Below are 26,003 nucleotides of genomic sequence, written 5' to 3' on the forward strand. Positions count from 1 at the left end.
ATTTCTCAGGTTTTTTATTTTGTATCTCAAAAAATCATATTTATTTATATATATATATATATGAAAGTACTTTAAAATGAAAAGCATTAAGATACCTGGGATTATTATTGTAATATGCTACAATCCAAGGTAATTAGCACTAAAAAGACTCAATATGGATAAATTTAAAATTTATCATCAAAAGAAATCTTTCACTGAGATACAAAATAAAAAACCTGAGAAATTATTGTTAGGGGCTTATCATCTTTACATATATACATTTGTTTGAATATAAATCTAAAATGACAAAATTATTTTTCACCTCAAATACTAGTAGAATTTTGGCAATTCCAAGTCCGTGATGAGGACAGAAAACAATACACAAAAGTTTTAAGCAATTAAATTGTTTTTTCCCAACCGGTATGTAGCTCATTTTATTTGAGCCCTCCTACTCTGCATTTCAACTGATCTGAACCCATGCTGGAATTAATCAATTTTATGTCTTTGTGACATTATTGTCTTTGCCAGGAAACTACAAAGTCTTTTTAACCACAATGATTAAGAAATCATATTCCTTGATTCACAAAGGGAAGAACTTGAAATCCTAGAGAACTATCACTGGATAACACTGTGGCATTCAACATCCTATTCCTAATTCAAAACAAATGACAGAGATGGATGAGTTAATCAGGTATTATGATTTCAAAGAACCCTTGCACACGCAGGGTTAATTTTTTATGTTAGGTTGAATTTCTAAGTATAGTTCCTTATGCTATCAAATGAGGCCACAGATCACCTAAGCTCAACCTATGGGCCATTCAGAATGAGGTATCTAAAACTTGCAGTAAATTGCTAAAATTTTAAAATAGTGCATTTACACTCATCTGCAAACACATCTGCCAAAGTTATGACACTCTAAAAGTGTAGTAAAGAAGATGAATGTTGATCACAATACTCTGAACATTTCTGATTCTTAGTGTTGTCAATTCTTAAGATTAAAAAAATGATAATAAAATAGGTAGTGAGGTGGCTCTGGAAACATTTTTTGTTAAATGCCAGCCAAAGTTAACACAAGCTCAAATGTCATTTGGTTTATCCAAGTACCCATTCAAAGATACGAAGCAATTCAAAAATTCTAATCTCTATGAAATTAGAAAGTTTATTTTGACAATGGTAAGGAAACATATCCTTTCTTTCCACCATATCATTTTATTATTTTTTGTTTACTTCCTCTATTTCTACATAAAGAGGAGTGTGTGCTTGTGTATAACTGTGTCTGTGTATGCCTCTGTGTATGTGTGCATACACTCCACAGTACACTTCAAAACTCTTGGCATTAGAAATTTACTTTCTAGTTAGCTCTGTTGAAGAACTTAGAGCTACTCAGCCAAAACCATCCTTGATTTTGCTAAAGGTATTACTTAATTTTCATAAATATTTTGTGTGTGGAGGTTACTAGAAAATGTATGAACTGGTTATTTAATGCTTCAATACCAGTGAAGCATATTGCTATCATGCTCAAAAGCCAAAAGATCACTTCAAGTAATGCAAAAAAAAAAAAAAATCCAACATGAAATGGTATTTGTTTACTCATACATTAGCATATAACTGTCCAAAGTAGTATCATTTAATTTTTGCATCTGCAGCTCACTTTAAAGGCTCAGATAGTTCAAACTGATGAAACACACAACCTGTAAAGGTATAAGAAGAAAATATTATGCAAACATTGCAAAAAAAATCTCATTTTTTAAATAATATCTGATAGTCTGTGACTATATAGAGCATGTTTAAAAAGAAAGGAAAATTTTTCTCATCCAAATCTACTGGTTAATTACAGGTTTTACAGGAAAATGCTATTCCCCTGCCTCACCCCAACTACTTTTTACATATAAAAAGTTCTCTTTTTGGTTTTGGTTGAAATATATTGAGTAGGATCAAAAAGATATGTCCAGCTAATTCTTAAATACTACATGGAAATAAATGTCCGGAAATGTAGTCCGAAGCTTTTTTACAGAGGGCCAGTATCATTTCGAAAGATAAACATGAGGGCAGAAAAATCAGAGAGCACATATTTCTGGAAAAGCATACAACATGTAGCAAAACACTGCAAGTTTTCTCAAATGCCTCTTAGCATTCTAGAACCTATTGACTCTAGAATTTGTGACAATTCTGAGATGTTTTTATTAACAGCTAAATCAGGAAAAGCAAATGAAGCAAATGTGCTTTCTTCCCTGGTAAAATAAAAGCATTAAATACTAAAAAAAAAAAAAAATGCTAAGCCCTACACTGATGTTTTGGGTATTTTGGAATTATCCTAGAGTACTAGCTGCAAGAAGATAATTTCCTTCTCTTCACTGCCCAGGACAGAGACTGATGTAATTAGGCAATTAAGGAGTATTTTTTTATGATACTGACTAAAATTTAAACAGTCATGAGAATGCTGTTTCCTGGAAGGTGAAATATACTTCAGGAGTCATATTTACTATCAATATGCATAATCAAGAGCCCAACATCTGAATAGTGTAGAAGTCGTATGTATGTATCAATATTTCCACTGGGTAGTTTCTCAATTCAACCTTATTAATTTTATTTCTCTCACCATTTTTCACATATTACATTTATGCCCCTTCAGCCCCAACAATCACAAAAACAACCACAACACTGATAACAATATTATATTCGGGCTACAAAGAACGTTTGACTTTACTTCTAATGACAAACAATTGAGTCTGAGCAAAAGACCTTAAGAAGTTACCTGAAACTTTTTCTGTTTTTTCTATAACCATTTTCCATGATTCATTAAAAAAATAATATTTTAGAACCTCAATTTTGGCTGATGCCAATACGGAGATAGGATCTCTAACGACAACAAAAAAAGGTAAGTTCAACAATCAGTATTGGAACAACTAGACAACTAGACATCCACGTGCAAAAACAAAATGAATCTAAGACACAGACCTTATACCCTTCATAAAATTGAACTCAAATGTAAAATGCAAACCTATAAAATTCCTGGAAGATAACACAGAAGAAACCCCAGATGACCTTGTATATGATGATGACTTTTTAGATACAACACCAAAGACACAATACATGAAAGAAATAATTGATAACTTCTGGTCTGCAAAAAACAATGTCAAGAGAACGAGAAGACAAGCCACAGACTGGGAGGAAATATTTACAAAAGACACATCTGATAAAGGACTGTTATCGAAAATACACAAAGAATTCTTAAAACTAAACAATAGGAAAATGAACAACCCAATTAAAACATGGACAAAAGATATGAACAGACACAACAAAGAAGATATACAGATGGAAAATAATCATACAAAAAGATGTTCAACATTATATGCCATTACAAATTAACACCACTGCATACCTATTAGAATAGCTAGAATCCAGACCACTGACAACAGCGGATGCTGGAAAGAATGTGAAGCAGTAGGAACTCCCATTCATTGTCGGTAGAAATCAAAGTTAGTATAGCCACTTTCGAAGACAGTTTGGCAGTTTCTTACAAAACTAAATACATTCTTACTTTATGATCTAGAAATCATGTTCTTTGGTATTTACCCAAATAATTAAAAAAACTATGTCCACACAAAAACCTGCACAGGGATGTTCTTAGCAGCTTTGATCATAATTGTCAAAACTTGGAAGCAACCGAGATGTCCTTTAGTAGATGAACAGATAGATAAATACACTACAGATAAATATACTGTAGTACATCCAGACAATGGAATCTTATTCATTGCTAAAAAGAAAAGAGCAATCAAATGATGAAAAGATGAGGAGTAAGCTTGAATGCATAGTCCTAAGTGAAAGAAGCCAATCTGAGAAGGCTACATACTGCAGAATTTCAACTATATGACATTCTGGAAAAGGCAAAACTATGGAGACAATAAAAAGATCAGTGGTTGCCATTGGTAAGGGGTAGAAAAGAATGAATAGGCAAAGCACAGAAGCTTTTAGGGCAGTGAAACCATTTTATATCACATTATATTGGTGGATACATGTTATGATACATTTATCAAAACCCATACAATGCACTGCAAGAATGAACTCTACAGACTTCAGATGATAATGATGGGTCAATGTAAGTTCATCGATTGTAACAAATATACCTCTTTGTTCTGGATACTGATAGTGGGGGAGGCTGTGTATGGGTGAGGGCAAAAGGTAAATGGGAAATCTCTGTACTTTCTATTCTGTCTAACTGTAAACCTAAAATTTCTGTAAGTCTACTATTTAAAAAAATTATGAGAACATGACCAACATGAGAAGATTCTTGAAGGTAATATTTTCTTTACCACTTTCTAAGAGATTATAGGTATTGTACTAAAAATTTAATTTTTCATATATTTTAAACCTCATTAGTAGATATTAAATGTTATAAAATAATTCATTGGGCTTTAAAAATTAAATACTGAATATCTTACAAAGTAAATTTAAATAATTGAATCTAATGTTAATAGAGAGAGATAATGGTAGGAATGTGCTTTACTTCCTCTTTCTCAAAAATTGCAGTGAAATGAAGCCAAACATAAAAGAGACCAGATTATGTAATTTCATTTATATGAGTACAAAAGCAGGCCACCTTGGTCTATGCTGTTAGAAGTCAGGAAAGTGACAGAAAGGGAGCACAAGAGGCTTTTGAGGGGCCAACTGAGGATTCTGGGGTTTGGTTGGGTGTTTTGAATACTGGTTTGGGTGTTCTCAGTTTGTGAAAATTCATGGAGCTATTGACTTTTTGCTATGCTTTTTTAAAAGTAAAAAAAAAAGGCAGTAAACATAGTTCTTTAAGTTTTGATGGAAGCAAAGAGGGGATAGAAACAAGGGTATATACATTTTTACATAATCCTGCAGTTAATATAAGGATAGAAAACAAAAAGGAAGTTAAAAGAGCTTCAAGGACGTGCAAGGAATGGCTTTTTGGATAGATCACTCAACAGGCTGGAATTTCTTAGTGTTACTCATGAGCTAGTATAAATCCTAGGGACACCTACTTAAGCTAGACAGCCAGCAAAGAAAAATGTAAGATCTGGGGAAAGTTAGAGCTTTCTTAAGCAGGATTAAGAGTGAGGTAGGAATTAGTAAATATCTTTCTGGGAGACTTTAACCACATCCCTTTTACCTGCCAAAATGTGTATTTTCATTTCTGTTTGAATTCCATTTAAAAATGAATAGGGCTTATGAGTTGAACTAATTCTATCATGTAAAGTCCATTCTTCCAGTTCTGTGGGCATGGACAACTGAATGATTTGTACACTCACTATACAGTCGTTCTCTCTAATCGGGTTGCATGTGACCAATGATCTGCAGCTCAATTCTTTGCACAGGTCGTAGGAGTCTCCTTCACAGCCTATGTCAAAGTGAGTTTCTGAAGAGCTTCTTAACAGAGGAGGTATACTTTATTCTAGAACACATTCTCTGAACACTCTTTCAAGCAACACCTTCCACCCCTTTATCTATCAGGTCATTTTACTCTGGAGAAAATGGACTAGTACTGCTCAATATCAGCAGTAATGCACTTTTATGTCCTCTTCTTCCAATACCTCACCCTATGGTGCTAATAAGAATTGGTGGGTTCAAGGTGACTCTAAGAGAAGAGTGAAGAGGTGAACTAAAAAACCAAATAATCCTTAAAAATAGATTAATTATGCCTTGAAGAAATAAATTCATTACAGACAATATAGTATCACTGATTATAAGAGATTTATCAGATGAAGTCTAAGATTTGTAGGGGAAATGTGTGTGAGTGGGTGTGGTTTGGGGGGGTAAATTCAGGAAACATATACAGAGGCTTTATTCTTGTCAGGTGGCAGAAGGAAAAAATAATAGGTTACCATTTGTTGATTATTCAGTGTGCCAGGCATTGTGCTAAGCACTTCAGGGTGAATTATCTCATTAAAAGCTCACAAAAACACTGCAAGGTAGGTATGATTATTATTCCCACTCAAAGATGAGAAGATCAAGGTTTATAAGATGGAAATGACTTATCCAAGGACCCACCACCTAAGTAGGAGAGCTGGAATTTTAGTTCATCTCTGTATCAACTCAAAAGCTCATACTCTCAGCCACTTGTCACTATCTTGACCAGTGAATGATCACAAGGGCAAACGAGAATTATTGAGAAGAAAAGAGGATACAGGGAATGTAAAAGAAGTGTAAGACACAAAGGAAAATAAAGAAAGGAAAAGAAGAAGTGAAAAAATGGAAGGGGGACAAAATATAAATAGCACAGTGCCGATATATAACAGACACTCAATAAATGTTTGTCAAATGAATGTGCATGAGATTTACAAGTAAATGTCATAAATACACACGCCATAAACATTTTTTAAATTAAAATTGGTCATTATTCCCTTAGCTACAGACAAAGGTGTGTATATGGTTCAAGAGAAAAGTTATTTTACAGTCGTGGTTTTCGAACATATGCAAGAGACCGAGAAAACCCAAATCCCCAAAGTGTTAACAATTAGGCACCTGAATTAAAAAGAATTTTCTCATCCATATCCCTCGCTTTCAAACTAACTTCTTGATTAAATTTTAATGTAATTATAAGAGTTAATAACCTTAAAGAGAAAAATAATCAAGTCTCCATTATAATTTTCGGGTAGATTCTTTCTGAAGCTAAATATCACCAGAAAATAATTACACTTAATAACATGGGAGCTATTCCATTAAATTCTTTCCTTCATTAAAAAAAAGTACATAATTTTGAAGGAAACAGAAGAAATAATGAGAGAACGAGCCCCATTTGATCTACTCTACATTCATCAGATGTCCATATCAGCAGTAATGCACTTTCCCATCTACTTTGAGAATATTGTATGAACAATCATATTTCTGTTCCTATATCTAAGAAGCTGACGCTGCTGGGGAAACTTCACTGATTGGTGCCATGGCAGAAGCATTGTTTCTGACATCTGCCTTGTTCGTTCCCATTAGTGATCTTTGTATGTAGTGCTTTTTAATTCTGTGTCTATCTGAAGATTCCCAAGTCCTCAGTCCCAATCCACCCATCTCATCATCTTCATAAGATGATCCAAGTACTAATCACTATTGATAAAATATCCTCCATACTTAATACAGTTTATCTCTCTTTATTAAGCACTTTCTATGTATTATCACCTTACATTTAGATTTCACAGGAACCCTAGAAAATATTATCATCCCCATTTCATAGATGAGGAAACAATGATCTAAAGAGGTTTTGGTACTTGACCAAGATCACCAAGTGGTGAGTGGTTAACTGGATTCAAACTGAGTAGAAAGCCTGGGCTTCTGATCACTATGTAAAATACCAACTGTCCAGTGTAAACTCCAGAAACTTCCCACTACCCCAAATCCTCTCTGCTCCCTCATCCTTCATCCAAGCCTTATTGCTGTATCCCAGTGTGGACCCGAGGCCAGAGCTTAACCCTCAATTACTAAGCACCTCATCTGTTTCTGGGATTTAAACATTTATTCTTAATGTTTTAGCACATGATAGAGAAGTTCAGAAATGACAAGAATAAAGAATGAGTAAAAGCAGCCCAATGCAGTGGATGAAGCTGCGTAGGACCATACGGAAAAACTAAGGCAATGCCATGGATTGGCCTCAAGCTTTTATTCGATGTTGGCTCCATCTTGGCCTACATTTAACTGTTTATATATTAAGGGAAGAAATGAGAGAGTGATAAAACCTTGTCCTTTATGATGATAAAAGAAATTAGACTTAAAAAAAAAAAACCATAGTTTATCACCTTATTCAGTTAGAGAACAGAGGCAGGTACATTTACACTGCTAAATTCCATGATGACTTAACTTGTAAGATTAATATTTTATAACAGTCGTGAAGTTTCCTTAATCAGAAACTGAAAAATTACCTAATTTCAAATCAGCCTATTTATCTTTATATATTTGATATTACTATATATTTCATTCATTTTTTTAAAAAATACAGCATTTCCAGGGATACTTTACTACTTGCAAACCTTCAGCTTCAAAAATAAATTATAGAATGTATTTCCAAATTATTAATAATTTTCTCAATTTTATTTCAAATGAGGTAATTGCCAAAAGATACTTACATTTAAGATTAACATATTTGACTTTCATCATGTTTGATTTTACTTTATCTCTATTTACTAAATAGGTAATATTTAATCACAAAGAAGTTGTGCAGCATAACTTCTAAAGATGACATTTTGTCAGTTTTTCTGGATATTGACATTTTATATCTCATTTTCCGCTTACAGAAGTAAATAAAAAGTAATGTAAAGCCACTAGCATCAATAACATACCTACTAAAATACGGAATTAACTCCAGTAAAGGAATTGTTATAGTTACAAAGAAAGATCATCTGGGGAAGGTAAGATATTTCTCAAAACTGCTTGGTTTTTAGCCAAAGCACCATACCTAAAACAGAGCCAGCCTTCAAATAATTCTATGTTCCCTTGCTCCCTCCTCCTTTTCTTCCCATTTCACTTGTGTTTTCATTTTCCCTTTTCAAGCACTCTTCCTCACGGGGACTACTGGACCTGTCTCCTAACCTAACCACCCATCTTCAATCTCACTTTCTCCAGTCTGCAAAATGCTGCTCTGGTTATTTTTTTAAAACACAAACCATATCAGTTCACTGTCCTGTTCAAATATCTTCAGTTCCCTGTTGTCTACTGTGGCACCTTCAAACACCAGAACTTGACAGATTTCTAACCAAGCCCAAGCTCATCCGGCCAGTCTCATTTCCAGGCTGCTCTCATGCCACACTCTTGAATTCCTGCAGTGTAGATGCTCAGCTTCTTTAGAATGCATGCTTTTCCCTACCTTCCAGCTACTATTTTATCTGTTTCATTTCTTCAATTCCACATATGAGTGAAATCGTATGGTATTTTCTTCCTCTGACTGATTTATTTCACTTAGCATAATACACTCCAGCTCTGTCTGCATTGTTGCAAATGGCAAGATTACATTCTTCTTTATGGCTGAGTAATATTCCATTGTACATATACACCACATCTTCTTTATCTGTTCATCAGTCAATGGACTGCCATTAATGCCTTCTCCCCATCTGGTCCATCTAAGAAATGTCACTTTCCATTTGTAATTTAAATCAGATGTGTTGTATTCTTTAAGGCCCTCCTTCTGTATTTTCCTATCTCAGCTTTATATTGTGTTGTTTTTTTTTTAAGATTTTATTTATTTATTTGACAGAGAGAGAGAGAGAGTGTACAAGCAGGGGGAGTGGCAGGGAGAGGGAGAAGCAGGCTCCCCGCTGAGCAGAGAGCCTGATGTGGGGCTCCATCCCAGGACCCCGGGATCATGACCTGAGCCAAAGGCAGACACTCAACCGACTGAGCCACCCAGGAGCCCCATGTCTCTATCATATCACTTGTCAAATTGAATTCTTTTTGGTCACATGTTTATGTCCCTCCTATATTGCATTATGATATCTGAGAACATACAGAACCATGTTTCATTGGTCTTTCTATTCCTGATGCCTAACATAGAACCCTATTACATATCTTTATAAGATTATCAATAAAATGTATCTGGGATAAATAAATGATTCATGAAATATGAAAATGGATATAAACAAAAACAAAAGACAACATTAAGAACACTGATAGGCATCTGTGTTTTAAAAATATACCTTTACCTTTAAAAGAGTATGTAGAGAATTAAGAGCTGGAAGAGCTTTTAGAGATTAGAATATTTTAGTATAATCCTTCTATTTAAAAGGTGAAGAGGTCAAGGTGGGCTCACAACACAGAGGGAAAGTAGTGGCAGAGTTCAGATAAAAGCCTGAGATTCCAAAACACAGTCAAGGTGCTGTGCCACTATATGACATACTGTTGGTGGATTTATTAGAAACAGAACAAAACTGTGATTTTCCTTTCCTGTTTTTTTCAATACATTTTTGTAAATCCAAGTATTTCAAATATATTCCTTACAATATATTTCTAGAAGTAATGATATGGGCTGAGCAAATACTCTCTGAAAAAATTACACTAATATCCACTCTCGCCAAGCATATTTGGAAGAAACAATATAATTACCTTTTGATAATTACTATTATAATTTTCAAGTCTTTGTAAATTTGACAGGTGGAAAACAATCTTTTATCACTGATTAAATGATCTTTATTGGGGCTCCAGGGTGGCTCAGTCAGTTAAGCATCTGCCTTCAGCTCAGGTTGTGATCTCAGGGTCCTGGGATGGAGCCCACGCCTGGCTCCCTGCTCAGCAGGGAGTCTGCTTCTCCCTCCCCCTCTACTTGCTGCTCCCTGCCACTTGTTGCGTATGTGTGTGCACACACTCTCTCTCACTTTCTCTCTCAAATAAATAAAATCTTTAAAAACAAATAAATGATCTTTAGTTACTAGTGAAGGTTAACATTTTTTTCAAATGTTTAACATTTATAAGTTTGGCCAACTGATTTCTTCAAGATGTCATCATTGATATCAGTTACAGTGGCTCTTTTTATATTTGTGATATTAACCTTTGACACAACAGCCCAAATATATCCCCTACTTTATAGTCTGTTTTAAAACTGTGTTTATGATCATTTTTAATATCTGACAGTGCTAAAATTTTACTAAATCAAACATGTCTATTTTCCTGTTATAATTTCCTTCACTATCCTATTCAAAAATCTTCCCCATTCAAATCCTATCAACTGTCTTCTATTTTTTCTCTTGCTTCTTTTTCACTTAACTCTAAAGTAAATTCCAAGTGGATAAGACTCTCATGTGGAAGAATCATCACACTTGATCTTATTGTAAACTGACACTCAATTAATAGAATGTCCTTTCCCACCGAGTTCTAAGTCCATCATTATCACATCATAAATTCATATGTAAGTATGTACATGTACAAACTGATTGGTTTATTATCATTATATCTATTTATTATCATTATATATTTCTATCTGGTTCCATCTACCATATGTTTATCCAGTACTAGTTCCATACTAGATTGATTATTATAGCTTACCATTAGGCTTAAATATTAAATGTTTGGTAGAAATAAATTTTTCTTCAAAATCATTTCAATTTTTATTCATTTATTCTCACAATTAAAATTTAAATATTATTTCAAATTCCAAAAAAATGCTCCTTCGTCATTTTGGTTGGAATTATACTAAGCCTGACTACAGATTTACTCAGAAGAGATGAACGTTTTTTCTTGTAATTAGTTTTTATGTCTACAAACAAGGAATGTCTCTCAATAAAGTTGTCTTCATATACGCCTTTCATATGTCTTAGTTCAATTTATTCCAAGATACTTTAAATATTTTTTGCAAAGGAAACAGAGTTTAATTTCCTAGATATTAGTTTCTTACTAGTATGTAGAAAAGCTCTTCATGTTTTAATATTAATTTTATATTTGATCATCTTCCTAAAGTATGTCCTTCTAATATATTTTTTCAATTTATTGCCTTGAGAGGAAATCATTTGAAAATACTCATACTAATACTTTTTCATTTTTAGTGGTAATCTCTATTATTTTTGTTTCATGTTTCATCACATTGGTTAAAATTTATAGACTATTAATAACAGTGGTAATAGGACTAATCCAGCTCTTTGATAGAATAACAACTATAAATATATAATTGGTTATAGGCTGAGAGAGATGTACTTTATCATGTTAAACATTTATTCCATTTCTAGTTTATGTTTTTGTACTGGTAACAGAAATGAGAGATATATTTTGATCAAATGGCTTTACAGAATCTTATGTTTATCATTGTCTTATTTGACCTGTTAGTGTGTTTATAGTGCATTTCCTAATATTAAGTCATACCTATGTTCTTTGAGATAGCTTAAAGTTATTTTATGCAAATAAATTTGCTTCAAAATCAGAATATAGTGTTCAGAGACACTCAAAATTGTATATTTGGAAATTTGCATGAAGTACCTGAAATCAATAAGGTTTTTAAAGAAAATAAGGTGCTGGTAAATTCCACCTCTATTCCTGCCTCTGTGATCAGACTAGTGTTCCCATAATTTCCTCAAAATATTGAGCACTGAAATGGTCAGACACCATCTCACTGGGAGTTCAGGGAAGCTGCTCATTCCTTTCATGTCAGGAAATTCAACCACAAAATGAAGACAGCATTAAACAATTCCAAAGTTGATTCCTCTCTCAGGTTCTCACAGATTCTGTGTGATTCTTAACTGTGTCCCCTCTAGCTTACCAAAAACTCACCCTTGTAAAGAAGCAGTGAGATTCTGAGCCTACAGGGGCATCACCCCCTCTCAGGTTTTCTTCTCTCTGCTCACTTTGCTTCAACTTTCCCCTCAGTCACTTACAGAGACTTCCCAAATATCCCTTTCAACCACAGGGAGTGCCCCAGGACAGCCAAGTTGGTCCTACTTGCTCCTCACCACTGATAATTTGGAACAGATCTGACATCCTACTGAAGTATGGCTAATGAGATTCAAGTTTCCAAGACGTTAGAATTGAGACTTAGAAATACATACATGATAATTTTAGTAGGTGCCCTGAAGAAATAGCTGTTAATTTCTAGAAATGTAAATGGCCTTCTGCTATCTACCCTATGGACCTAGAAGTAGGGAAAACCAGTATCAACAGAACCAAACAGAAAACAGAACCAAACAGAGCAGACAGAGAGATGTTGCGATTTCTGACCAGTGTTTTGTTCTTATAACCACTCTTTTCCTTAGACCCTGTTGTATTCTGCCATGTGGTTTTTTTATTCTTTTTTAAAGATTTTATTTATTTATTTGAAAGAGAGAATGAGATAGAGAGAGCATGAGAGGGGGGAGGCTCAGAGCGAGAAGCAGACTTGAGCCCGATGTGGGACTCGATCCCGGGACCCCAGGATCATGACGTGAGCCGAAGGCAGTCGCTTAACCAACTGAGCCACCCAGGTGCCCTCTGCCATGCGGTTTCTTGACATACCCTCATAAATTCTTCCCTTTAGCTTAAGCAAGTTTAAGGTGGTTTCTGTTACCTACAACCAAACACTCCTGATTAGTATTACCGCTGTGCCTGCCCTGCCCCTGATGTGAGCTCAGGTACTGAGAAAAGGAGAGCGGAGATTGCAACTGGAATTCTATCCAACACGTTTTCTTTATGATAACTCGGGTTCTCATGGCAACAGAAAACTCTGATTCTATACAAGATGTAAGTATTAATATTTTATTGCCTATAGATCAGAATGAAGGAATTGACATCAATACTTAAGTTCCTGAAAAATCTAAACCCCTCTTCTTTATTTTATGTTTTTCTTTTGATAAATCTTTGGATTTAAAACATTTATAGAAACACTGCTTTGTTCAATGGTAGCAATGAAAGTAATCCAAAAGGCAGAACTTTGTTTCCCTCCCCAAGTACAGAGAAAAGGTTGAGAAAAGTTATAAGGAACACATGAGTAATTCCAGATATGCTATGACTCAGAGTGTTCTTAAAATATACATGCAGACTATGGTTCAGGTAAATTTTTCCATTGATGAGAAAATATCAGCTTGAGTGATTAAATTCAATCAAACCACCATTGGTGGTTAAGTCTTTGATGGAAATACCACTTTGTAGTGTAGTAGTTTGACTAAGTGCTTCACCTTTAACTAGTTGTTGTGTTATAGAATAATTCTGGCCTGAAATACTGATCACTTATCATTGGAAATTCTATGATTGTTATGTTCTCAGCTAAACAACAGACTGGAAGAAGCATGACCTTTTAAACTAAGTATCTTTAAACCATTGCTTAATTAGGCATACCGCACACAAGGTTACAATCTCAGCAAGACTGAGTTTTAAACAGTTACTTTAATTTTATACCAATGGTCTGTGCAGCATCCAGCTGGTCTGGCTCCTTCACCTCCTGCTCTTACAAACTCAGAGTCTCCCTTCAAACCAATGACAAGGTTTTATTTACCACCTCAAATTAAAAGGGATTATGAAAAGCAATTTGCCTCGGTAGCTCATTAATGTCAGAAAGAAGCAGTTTAACAATAGTTTTTTTCAACGCACAAATCACACTTTAGGGCAGACATTATCCAATATTTAAATGGGCATTGCTAGATAATTCCATCCAATGGGTCAATTTTTTAAATTACTTAAGAGTACCTTTTGTAGCTCAGTGATCCTGAGAGAAAATCTGGAAGGCTACACTATACAAAATTGACAGTTGCCTTACAAAGCTCATTCTTTGACAACTGGAAATAGCTATGCTAAGAAAACTTTCAGTATGTATACAATAATTTTTTTGTCACATACAGTAAGCAGCTCTGGGTTTAGTCAAGTACATTCTCAATACTTCAGGGTATTCCAAACCGATCTCAAGGAAACTGGGGTTTGGCCAATGGTCCTCTCACACTTCCAGGCTGTGGGAAGTGAGGTGGCCATCTCACTAGGTGAGAATACTGACCATCACCAACACAACCCACTCAGTTGGCATGCAATTAACAATATATAATAGCTGTTAGCTAGGTTCCCAGCACACATTCTAGATGTCTTCTTCCAGTTCCTATGAAAGCCCTGTGAGGAGCGAGAATATTTAAGTCTGCGGATTTAATGAGTGCTCCATGTAGCCATTAGGACATTTCAAGGTTCCTCCAGGACCAGCAAGTAGCACTAGGAGAAGTGGAGTGTCCAAGATTATGGCCACCCCTTCAACCCAGCAGTTCTTATTTTAACTGACTGAAATGTTAGATTTCTGGGTAGCATTCTTTTGAAGATCAAGTCTGAAGAGCAGAATATAAGGGAAATGCTCTTCATTTATTCTTAACAGAATATGGTAATCCCCATATCATCAGAGCTTGAGAGAGTTGTAAATCTAGATCAAAGAAGATTATCTCCCTCTTCCTGAAAACGCTTAATAAAAATACCCTTCAGGGTTACAAGCATTACATTCTTGGCCTTGATTGTGGGTCCATGTACAAAACAGTCAAAGAGAAAGCTTCTTTTTTTATATAAAATTTTGTTAAATAACCTTGCTAATATTATTAGGCTGTCAAAGTCCCACATGATACATTTCTTTTAGAAATAGTTTCCAAGAAACTTAACCCTCTCTTAAAAAAATAGGTAGGCTTGCTTCCATCACATAATGAAAGTTATGTATCCCACTGAATGTCCCTTTATATTTTCACTGCTCTCAAAGCTCAGAACTTGATGTAGTCCCGTATCCTGGCTACCATTTTGTTTCTTCCTCTTTAAATGGCTTTGATAATATACTTCAATTTGAACCGCCCTATATATCTTTTTATCATAAATAGGCAAGGCTCTAATAATAAAGAACACTAATAAATAATAATAAATAATGAAATTTAAAAATTGATGAACTCACTGAAAATTACTAAAAATCTGGAGGATTATACAATCCACGACAATCTGTTTATGCTTACGTCTCTTACTTGTAGCATCAGCTGTTGTAATATAGACAAGTTTCAAGTCATTAGCAAAACAACTTTCCAGGGAGCTCAAAGAGATTCTCTTTTATGTTCATATGCTAAAATTCATGTATTTTACATGACCCTCATATGAGGACTATACTTACTCTTGTATCAGACAGAGTTCTATTATGCTTTAGTGGGTTCCTGCTGCTCTCAAGATAAACAACTCTTAAGAATGGCCTGTAAGACTTCCTGTGTTCTATCTTACCCTTATCTCTGACACCCATTTCCCTCAGATTCACCTGTCCCTAACTCCCTAGAGTAGGGATGTTTCCCTATTACAAACTCAGTCCGGCACACCTCTGCCTTCAGCACTCATTACAGATTATATTATGATACCTTGGTGTGCTTTTTTTATTAATATCTAAATTCCCCAAGAAAATCTAAATCTTGTATCTGTTTTGACTGTTTTTATCAGTAGTATGTCTCTAGCACCTATCACAATGTTTAACACATTCTATGTGCTCAATAAATATATCTTGACTAAAATAATGAAATGTTATATGTGTTTCTCTGTCCATGGTGAGTTGAAAGAAGCAAATTATGGAAGACATTAGCCCTAAAAAAAAAAAAATCACAAAAACAGCAGTCTCATAAGGTAGAAGGGGGGAAAAAGACTATAAAAAGCAGACAAGAACTCAGGAATCATCGGAGTCTAGAGGTAAACTGTCTTAATAATCATTAGGCATTAAGATGTTTTTAATAGTCTTTAATAGCATCATTATATTATAGTATGGTATAATAATGGAAGTCATCAAGGAAGGGTTTGGCTTTTATCTATGATTAAGATAAGAGAGAAACTGGTAATCCACCTTTAAAATACTTTAATCTCGTGTTTCTTTAAAGATTTTCCCATCTTCTGGAGGTGAGCTTCAGTTATTGAGAAAACATAATCATTTGCATTCCTTTTTACACTTCCTAACTACTTGAATAAATGGAGTGCTCCCCAACCTCATGTTACGATAAATAACCTTGCATTGTAATACTCCTCTTTTGCTCAATTTTCATAATTGCAAGAAAATTATTTTTACATTCCCCCTTAATATTTACATTTGTAACAAAAGGATTGTTATGTAATGTCTCACAAAAAAATTCTGCTGAAAATAAGTATTGCATGTAAACCAAATTTTGCCTCACATTGCCCGCACAAAGCAAAAGAAGAAGTTTCCATTTGAATTCTAAATTGAAGATGACCTTGTGCTTTTTTGAGAAAGGCTGGCAGCTGAGGTCACTGGAGTGTATTATGATGGACAGTGCAGGGCTGTTCGTGACTCGGAGGCATGTCCATTGTGTGGATTACAGCCAAACAGAAAGAATTAGACAGCTCGGAGCATTCTATCATTTCATTTGAAAATAATGGCCAAAATCATGGGCAGCAACCATTATAACTTTCGTGAAAGAGTAGCAACATTCAATAATTCCATTGCTTCAGACAGGCAGTTGGCTATTCTCAGCCGAATACTCTGGGTCCAGTATATTTTGTATCCGTTTCTGTGACACTCAACAGAAAGCAGAAGCTCTGCTTGTGCAGGAGGCAAATCCCACCTACACTGCGTCCGTCGGATGTAGTTCTAGCTTACAGGATGCAGTCCATTGCTTTACAGGGACCAAATCACTGAAAGTGATACAAGGAAAGAGAGGATACAGAAACCTAACCCAGCACTCTTAGAAGGTAAATATGTAGCAACTCCAGATCATGTACCTTCCTCAAGTCAACTTACTGTTTCAAAAGCTGAAAATCAGTTTTAAAACAAAATCTCTACAATTTCTTCTTTAAGAATGGCACAAACAAAACATTTTCAAAGAAATTTAATCTGTTGTCAATGCTTCCAAATGAGCCTCCTAAGTTATTTCTGAAATAGTGATATTTAAGTAGAATATTTTGATTGATAGAGGTTTATTTTTAACTTCTTCTTCTTTCAGGAGCAGATTAATGTTTCTTTCAGGAGCACAAAAAATATGTTTGTGATTTAAATGCAGGTGGAAAACTCACACTTCTGATTAAAAGGGGAATTGCTTCTAATCCTGTGCTTCCCACTCTAAGTATCTTCTATATATGGGGGTGGGGAGGGACAAACACCTTCACTTTTAAAGTATTTAATGACCAAAAAAATGTTGTAACTTACCATTAAAATTTACAGCCCGAATATAACCAAGGAGCTCTTTGCCATCAACAGCACTCATTCGTGGGCAGAGGCCAATGTATCCAGGGCAGAGATCTTTGTGCATATTGTGCAGAGCATAAGCCATGGAATACACTGCATCAATTACAAACTGGACCTTTCCTTCCTGTTCATAAGATGAATCCCTTGCAATTCGCTCCAGCCCTGCAAAAGAAAAAAGAAAACCATCAATTGGTGTTAGATTTCACTAAAAGATGGCATTAGGGCCAAGATTTCCACATTTGAGGCACACTTAATGAGACAAAACTATTTGATTTTACTCCCAATTATTTTAATCCTATACTTACTGAGTCAGACTTTTAAACTGGGTATTGAATTTTTTATTTGGAAAGAACAGAAACTATTCTGTTAGCAAAAAAAGAAATAAACTAAATAAAAACCTATACTTCCATTATCTTTATTTCCATCATACTGAGTTGATTACATTGTACATTCTAGTAATTACATAACATTTTGGAAGTGACTTGATCTTATAAGTAAAATGTGTAGATTTCATTCTTTTCATCTACTTCAGTTCCAGGAGTATCATTTAATTAGTGTCTCAAAGTAAGGTCTTTTTTTTTCTCCCCTCCATACCTATTCTCATTTTGAATGTGCTTTACTTGGGAGCCCTTTCTGTAATATTAAAGGACAGTGTTTCCTTAAGTGAACCAGCTATCTTCAGAAGAATCATTCAACTTATTTTCTTCTTGAACTCAATTTTCTTTTTAATATTTTTTTTATTTATTTATTTATTTATTTATTTATTTATTTATTTGAGAGAGGGAAAGGGACAAGCAGACTCTGTGCTGAGCTTGGAGACTGATGTGGGGCTCGATGTCAGGACCCTGAGATCATGACCTGAGCCAAAATCAAGAGTCGGACGTTCAACCAACTGAGCCACCCAGGTGCCCCTTGAACTCAAATTTCTATTTTATTTTATTTTTAAATCTTTTCCAGCTTTACAGAGATAAAATTGGCATATAACATTGTGTAAGTTTAAGGTATACTACATGATGATTTTATATATGTATATATTATGAAATGATTTCCACAATAAGGTTAGTTAACACATTCATTACCTCCCATAGTAACCTTTTTTTTCCCTTGGGGTGGTAACATTTAAGATTTACTGTTAGCAACTTTCAAGTATACAATACAGTATTGTTAACCATAGTCACCATGCTGTGCTTAGATCTCCATCAATTTTCTATTTCTATAGTAATCAATTTAATTCATTAAATCTAGCAGTCTGATAAATTAGTTTTCTAGGACTTTTCTGTCACGTAACTGCCAGCCCACATTTCCAATTGCTTATCATATTCCTATGTAGTCTGCTTCCATGTCAAACTCAATAGAGCTAAAACCAAGCTATTATTATAGAGAATTACATCATTTCCCTAAAACCTCCAATAGAGGGTCTTACAGGTTTGAGAGCACAGAGAGGGAAGATCAGTTCTTACAAAGAGTACTTTCAAGGTGTCAAAAGATATATTGATTCCTTCAATCTGCAATAGCTATATGATCTAAGCTAACATCCATGCAGATAGGGGAGCACTGTCTTCTCTGTAACTTTGTATGGCACTTTGTCTCCTAGGTCTTAGAACAGCTCTGCTATGTCCAGAACGTCATCAAGTGACCTTGTGAAAAGAGCCCTTTCAGTTTCAGCCAAAAATTTCTCTCCCATAGTTTTCACCACGAAGTAGACAATTCATAAATAAATAATGAAGAATGGTCACGGCAACCAAAAAGATGCAGTTGTTTCTTTAAAGATTTTATCTGGTGACCAACCACCCTGGTTAGTCCAGGATTGAGGGGTTTCTCAGAACATAGGACCAAAATGTAGATAGTTCTGGGCAGATCAGCATGATTGGCTATGAAAAAAGAGGGAAATGACAAGTAAACTTGATATGAGACTGAAATAACTACTTTGAGGGTACGTCCTTAGGTCAATGAGAAGATCCTGGTTTCATTTATTTTGTATCACTAAATTTGATAACTGGAAATGAAGACTATAAATCCCAGAGCAGTTGTTTCATTCTTGATTATCTTCTTAAGTACAGACTCCTGAGGGCCACTCCAGATTTACTGAATCAGCATCTCCCAATTTGGGGACATGACAAATCTGTAATTTTGAAACACAGATAAGATACCTAACTGTCTTAGTTTGAGCTGCTATAACAAAATACTAAAGACTGGGTGGCTTATAAACAATGGAATTTGCTTCTCAAAGTTCTTGAGGCTAGAAGTCCAGACTCAGGGTAACAACATGGTTAGGTCCTGGTGAAGGATGTCTTCTGGGTTGCAGGCAGCCGTTTTCTTATTATATCCTTACATGGAAGATAGCAGACTTCTGGTGACTGCTTTTAAGGACACTAATACCATTCATGAGGGATAGTGCTCTATCTTCAAAACTTCATCTAATCCTAATTACCTCCCAAAGACCCACATCCTAATACCATCATATTACGGGGTAGAGTTTCAACATATAAATTTGAAAGGGACACAAACATTGTCTGTCACACTAACATTACAGGTTATGTTGTTTGTATTGCTGCTCTGTAAATCCCTCAGCTACACACACACACACACACACACCACCCCCTCCCTGCCCCGCTTCTGCCACACTCCTGCAAACATTATTGCTTGTTTTTCTGATTTTGCTTTCTTTTGTGTACTTTATTTTTGTGTATGCGTGGCTCCTCTCTAATAATCAAGAGGACACACATTTTTTTAAAGATTTATTTATTTATTTTAGAGAGAGAAGGGGGGAGAGGCAGAGGGAGAGAGAAAATCTCAAACAGACTCCTCACTGAGTGAGGAGCCTAAAGCAGGGCTTAATCTCACAACTGAGATCATGACCTGAGCCAAAATCAAGTCAGACACTTAACAGACTGAAACACCCAGGTGCCCCTTTTGTGTACTTTAAAGAAAAGAGAGAATTTCTTTGTCTCTATTACCACTGGGTGGAATATGAATAGCAGGCATAGAAATGGCAGAAAATACCCAAGCCTAACTGATTCAGAGAAAGTAATGACCATGAGAACATTAAGGAATTTGGAAAATTTTCACAGTCCGTGGAATATATGTAAGAGCTAGATGTGTGTGAATGTTTTATATTTTTAAATTTACTCTATCCTAAAATGTTCTGGATTTAACATAATATGATTTTATTTTAATGCTACTGCAACCTCACTATCAATCTATAAAGATACTTCTTAACATTTAATAACTGGGATAAAGTTATATATAATACTTTCCAGATAAATTTTAATGGAGATGCCCTAATTTAATAGACATATTCTTTTTTTTAAAGATTATTTATTTGAGAGAGAGAGAGCAGGAGGAGAGATGGGGGAGAGGGAGAGAGAGAGAATCTTAAGCAGGCTCTGCACAAAGTATGAGTCCAAGACAGGCCTTGATCTCATGACCCTGAGATCATGACCTGAGCCTAAATCAAACTGGGACATTTAACTGACTGAGCCACCCAGGCACCCTTAATAGACATATTCTTTCTTGATTTTTTCCTAAAACAATTTCAATCTTACACATAATAGATTTATAATTAATTCTCAAATACCATACATCTTATTAAAGGGACATATTTAAATTTGCACTTGTCAAACTATTTATTTCCTTAACTAGTTATAAACTCCTAATAGTATGAGCAGAGATTAAATATTCCAACTTTGCCCCTCTTTTTTTTAAGTAAAAGTTCAGAAGGCTGTTTAGTGACAGTCGTCACACAAGTCAATGGACATTATATAACTCTTCCCATGAATCAATAGAAGTACGTGGTGACAAACTAAAAGACTGAACATTATTACCATTTCGAAATTTAACAAGAAATCATTTTATTTCTTTCCAGGCTGTTTAGACTTATTTTCCTATTCCCTAACATTTTAACTTCATGAGGACACTTAAGATTTTACAAGAGCTAGAGTTCGCTCCTCACTTCCTACAGTTGCTTGTCTTATTCATCTAAAAGAGGAATTTAAGAAGCTGACAGTGACTCATCAACTTAATTGGCTTTAAAATTTCATTATGCTATAGTTTCTAAAGTTACCATTAACGTATTGCTATAAAGTGCTAAATATTGTCAAAGGCTATATGTCAGCCCTCCATTTAAAACACTGACTGTAAAGTTGTGATGTGTTTTAGTGGATAGCTTAAAAGTAACAGCATATAGCAAAGCATTTGCATGGTAGGAGAGGAAGTCAGCCTCGTAAATTTTATAGCAAGATTGTTTTATGTTTTCATTAATGAAACTTAAAACTTTTGACTGTATCTCAAGTTCCTGGACAACAAAGTAAATTCTTATTGGTCCAAGCAATATCACATGTGCCTCAGTTAAGGTCTTTTGAACATCACGGTGTATCCTCTTGGTTTTCAAAAGGCAAATCAGCTCAAGTTTGCAAAGTGCCATATACATTATAGTGCGAGTTCCTAAGATAAGCCTGACATGAATTTTAAGTTCTTTGACTGACAGATAGTTGTTGAGCTTTGCTTTCTAAGAATTTCTGATTTCTCAGGGCATAGTTTAGTTTTATAGACTGAGATTCGATGTTATTTTCCTTTTCCTGAAATTATGTTAATGTAATGATGGTCCAATAAACTGATCAATTCCATGAAGAAGAAGGAGGAGGAGGAGGAGGAAAGGAAATCCTATCGGTTGTTTTATTCCCAAGAAACCACATATCCGATGGGTTGATTTTTTAATACAGTTCTAGCATGTAGCAGAAAGAATCCCGCATTCTAAATTTGTAGGTTAAAAAGTTTAAAAATTAAAAAAATTATTGTTTCTCCCTGACTTTTTCATAAGAATGCAGCAACTATTTTAAATGATTAAATTGTTTTCTTGCAGTTAGTGTGGAGAGGATGCTAGGAGAAAAGAAGAGAATCTGTGAACTGCTAGGAACACATTTATGCTGATAGGACCAGATTGAAGAGTCATTCTGAATTCCACAACTCCTTATCTCGCTACTCAATGCACCAGAGAAAAGACTGTCATGTCCTACAAGCAGCTCTCCCAGTGCCTCACATGTAGGCAAACACTGCACAGTGGGTGACTGAAATCAGTGAACCACGCCAGTGACAATCCGTGAGAACCAGGAAGAATCACAATGCACACTAAAAAGGAGTCCTTATCAAGTCAGCAAACCTAAGTCATCTTCCACTGAATTTAAACTGATTTGGCTTCAAGGATACAACAGGGGAAGGATGGGAAAGAAACAGAAGCATATTCAATTACCCAGGTATATCTCCTAAGCGCCGGGATACGCAAATGAAGCGTTGTGCAGCTCCCGCGCAAACCTCAGAAAGATGAGAAGGTGGGCCCTGTGTAAGGCAGAAAGACAGACTGACTGAGGGAGGCAGCAGCTACAGGAGAAAGAAGAGCGACCAGTGGGGCAGACCTGGATTCAGGTCCCAACTAACACAACCCAAGGCAAGTGGCCTGGGCCGTGGACTGGGAAAGTTGCCCCCAGGGAGCTCTGTGATGGGATACCCCATCTCTTCAGCCTCATCTGCCTCTACCACCCACCCCCCCACACACTTGTAGGTCCTTGACTAGAACATGAGATTTCCCACCGCAGGACTTCCCCCAGATGTTCACTCGGCAACTCTTCACTCCTTCCTAGATACCTCCTGCTCAGCCTCCAAGCTTCACGTAAGATGTCAAATCAAGTTAGGTGGGAGCACTCATATTTAATTTTTTAATATAGCAGCCCAGATCAGATCATAGAGTATCTTAAATGCTATGCTTGAATACTGAGTATTGTTCAAGTGGAAACACAGAGCCATGACCGATATTTAAAACGTTACTGGGAATATGGGTAAAGTAAATTGAAGCAAATGTAGTTTGAGGGTAGAGATACCAGCTGGAAGGGAGGGCAGATATAGGTCGAAAGAGTGGGAAAAAAAAGAATGACAGAAAATATATTTCAGATGTCAAACTGACAGTATTTGGCACCCTGATTAAGTATGGGAGTAAGGGTTGAAGGCAATCAACAACTCAGGGGTCTTGAGGCGAGGTAACAGAACAAACAGCATTAACAGAATTTGCAAAATCAGGTTAACAAGATGGTTTTGTTTCTGACTGCTCTGACTCTCCCAACTGCATCAAGAAATACCTCAGTTGTCTCTTATGGGGGGGCGGAGCAAGATGGCGGAGGAGTAGGAGACCTGGATTTCGTCTGGTCTCAGGAATTCAGCTGAATAGGGATCAAACCATTCTGAACACCTACGAACTCAACAGGAGATCGAAGATAAGAATAGTAACAACTCTCTGAACAGAAAAGCGACCACTTTCTGGAAGGTAGGACGTGCAGAGAAGTGAATCCGAGGCAATATTCGGGAGGATAGACGGCGGGGGAGGGGGCCTCCTTCTCCCGCTTCTGGCAAGTGATAGAGCCGCGGAGCACAAAATCGGAACTTATACAAGTCGGCTCCGCTGAGGGACATCGCTCCAGTGGCTAAGCGGGGGGGTGGAACCCTCACGGGACAGTGTGGTCTCAGGACCCTCGGGGTCACAGAAAGACCGGGGGTGCCTGAGTGTGGCAGAGCTCCCAGGTATCAGAGCAGGGAAGCTGGCTGCAGAGACGGAGCCGAGGCGCGGGCTCTCAGCTCGGGGTGGCCATAAACTGTGATCCACGGCCCAGTCGGGCCACTGCTCCTCCAGCAGGGACCCAACCAGCGGCAGATCTGGGGAGATTCCCCTCCCTCCCCGGGGAGGAGCGGCGCGGGAGCGCACCGCAGGGATCTGCTGGGTTTGGAGACTCCACACGGGGTCGGGTGCCAGAGATAGAAACGCTTGGTCACAGGCCGGGTGAGCACGGAGTGCGGCCGGAGACCGGGGACACGGGAGTGACTGCTCTTCTCTGGGGGCACACTGAGGAGCGGGGCCCCGAGTTCTCGGCTCCTCCAGGCGGAGATTGGGAGGCCGCCATTTTCACCCTGGTCCTCCAGGGCTTGCGGGGAACAAAAGCTCCTGAGAGCAAACCCGAGCAGCTTGCTTAGCCCAGACTCACAAGGGCGGGGCAATTCCGCCTCCGGCAAAGACATTTGGGAACCACGGCAACAGGCCCCTCCCCCAGAAGATCAGCAGGAACAGCCAGCCAAGACCAAGTTTACCAATCAAGGAGAACAGGAGAACTCCAGTGCTAGGGGAATACTGCACATAGAATGCATGGCTTTTTTACCATAATTCATTAGTTTTTCAAAGTTAATTTTTTTAACTGTTTTTTTTTAATTTTTCTTTTTCCCTTTTTCAAACAACATCTTATCAATCCCTTTTTTAAAAAAAAAACATTTTTTATTTTTCCTTTTTAGAGTCATATTTTTATCCCTTCATAGTAGTTACCCTTATTTTTGGCATATATGTATAAATTGTTCTCTCTTTAAAATTTTGAGATACAATTTCTTCTAACAGATCAAAATATACCCTAAATCACTAGTGTATGGCTTTGTTCTATTCTCCTGCCTGATCACATTCTCTCCCTTTTTTTTCTTTTTTTCCTTTTTAAATCTTCTTTCTTTTTAAAAACGACTTCTTATCAATTCCTTTTAAAAATCTTTTATAATTTTCATCTTTACAGTCATCTTCCATCCCTTCATTGTATCAACCCTTATTTTGTACATATATAAGTCTTTCTTCCTTTAAAATTTTAGCAGGCACTTTCATCTAACAGACCAAAATATGCCCAAAAGCTAGTGTGTGGCACGGATCTATGCACTAGCCTGATCATAATTGATCATATTCTGTTTTTTTTGTTTTGTTCTGTTTTTGTTTGTTTTTATCTTTTTCTTTTCCCTTTTTTTTTTTCTCTTCTTTCTTTTCATTTCTTGTCCCCTAGTTTCAGGTCTTTTCTAATTTGTATAGAGTATATTTGCTGGAGACGTTGTAAACCTATTAGCATTCTATTCTCTCATTCATCTGTTCTCCTCTGGACAAAATGACAAGATGAAAAAATCACCTCAGCAAAAAGAACAAGAGGTAGTACCGTCTGCCAGGGACCTACTCAATACTAACATTAGTACGATGTTGGACCTAGAGTTCAGAATCATGATTTTAAAGATACTAGCTGAGCTTGAAAAAACTGTGGAAGTTATTAGAGAAATTCCTTCTGCAGAAATAAAAGAACTAAAATCTAACCAAGTCGAAATCAAAAAGGCTATTAATGAGGTGCAATCAAAAATGGGGGCACTAACTGCTAGGATAAATGAGTCAGAAGAAAGAATCAGTGATATAGAAGACCAAATGATGGAAAATAAAGAGGCTGAGAAAAAGAGAGATAAACAACTACAGGATCACGAGGGCAGAATTCGAGAGATAAGCGATACGATAAGACGAAACAACATCAGAATAATTGGGATCCCAGAAGAAGAAGAAAGAGAGAGAGGGGCAAAAAGTATATTGGAGCAAATTATAGCAGAGAACTTCCCTAATGTGGGGAAG

At 36.2% G+C, this 26,003-nt stretch overlaps 1 protein-coding gene across 7 annotated transcripts in view; it reads right to left on the bottom strand.

Annotated features, from left to right (window-relative positions):
• Window positions 1-26,003, bottom strand: part of GRM8 (glutamate metabotropic receptor 8) — a 752,293-nt gene that overhangs the window by 251,424 nt on the left and 474,866 nt on the right. For all 7 annotated transcript variants that reach the window (XR_012380142.1, XM_073898610.1, XM_073898613.1 and 4 more), the window contains one exon: window positions 17,513-17,713. Coding sequence is in view for 6 of the 7 variants with exons in the window: in XM_073898610.1 (XP_073754711.1) it covers window positions 17,513-17,713 (201 nt within the window). In the remaining variant the exon portion in view is untranslated. The remainder of the gene's footprint in view (window positions 1-17,512; window positions 17,714-26,003) is intronic.

Source organism: Callorhinus ursinus, unplaced genomic scaffold, assembly GCF_003265705.2.
Source record: "Callorhinus ursinus isolate GAN/ISIS: 27379988/994484 unplaced genomic scaffold, GSC_fseal_2.0 scaffold12, whole genome shotgun sequence".
Lineage (NCBI taxonomy): Eukaryota > Metazoa > Chordata > Mammalia > Carnivora > Otariidae > Callorhinus > Callorhinus ursinus.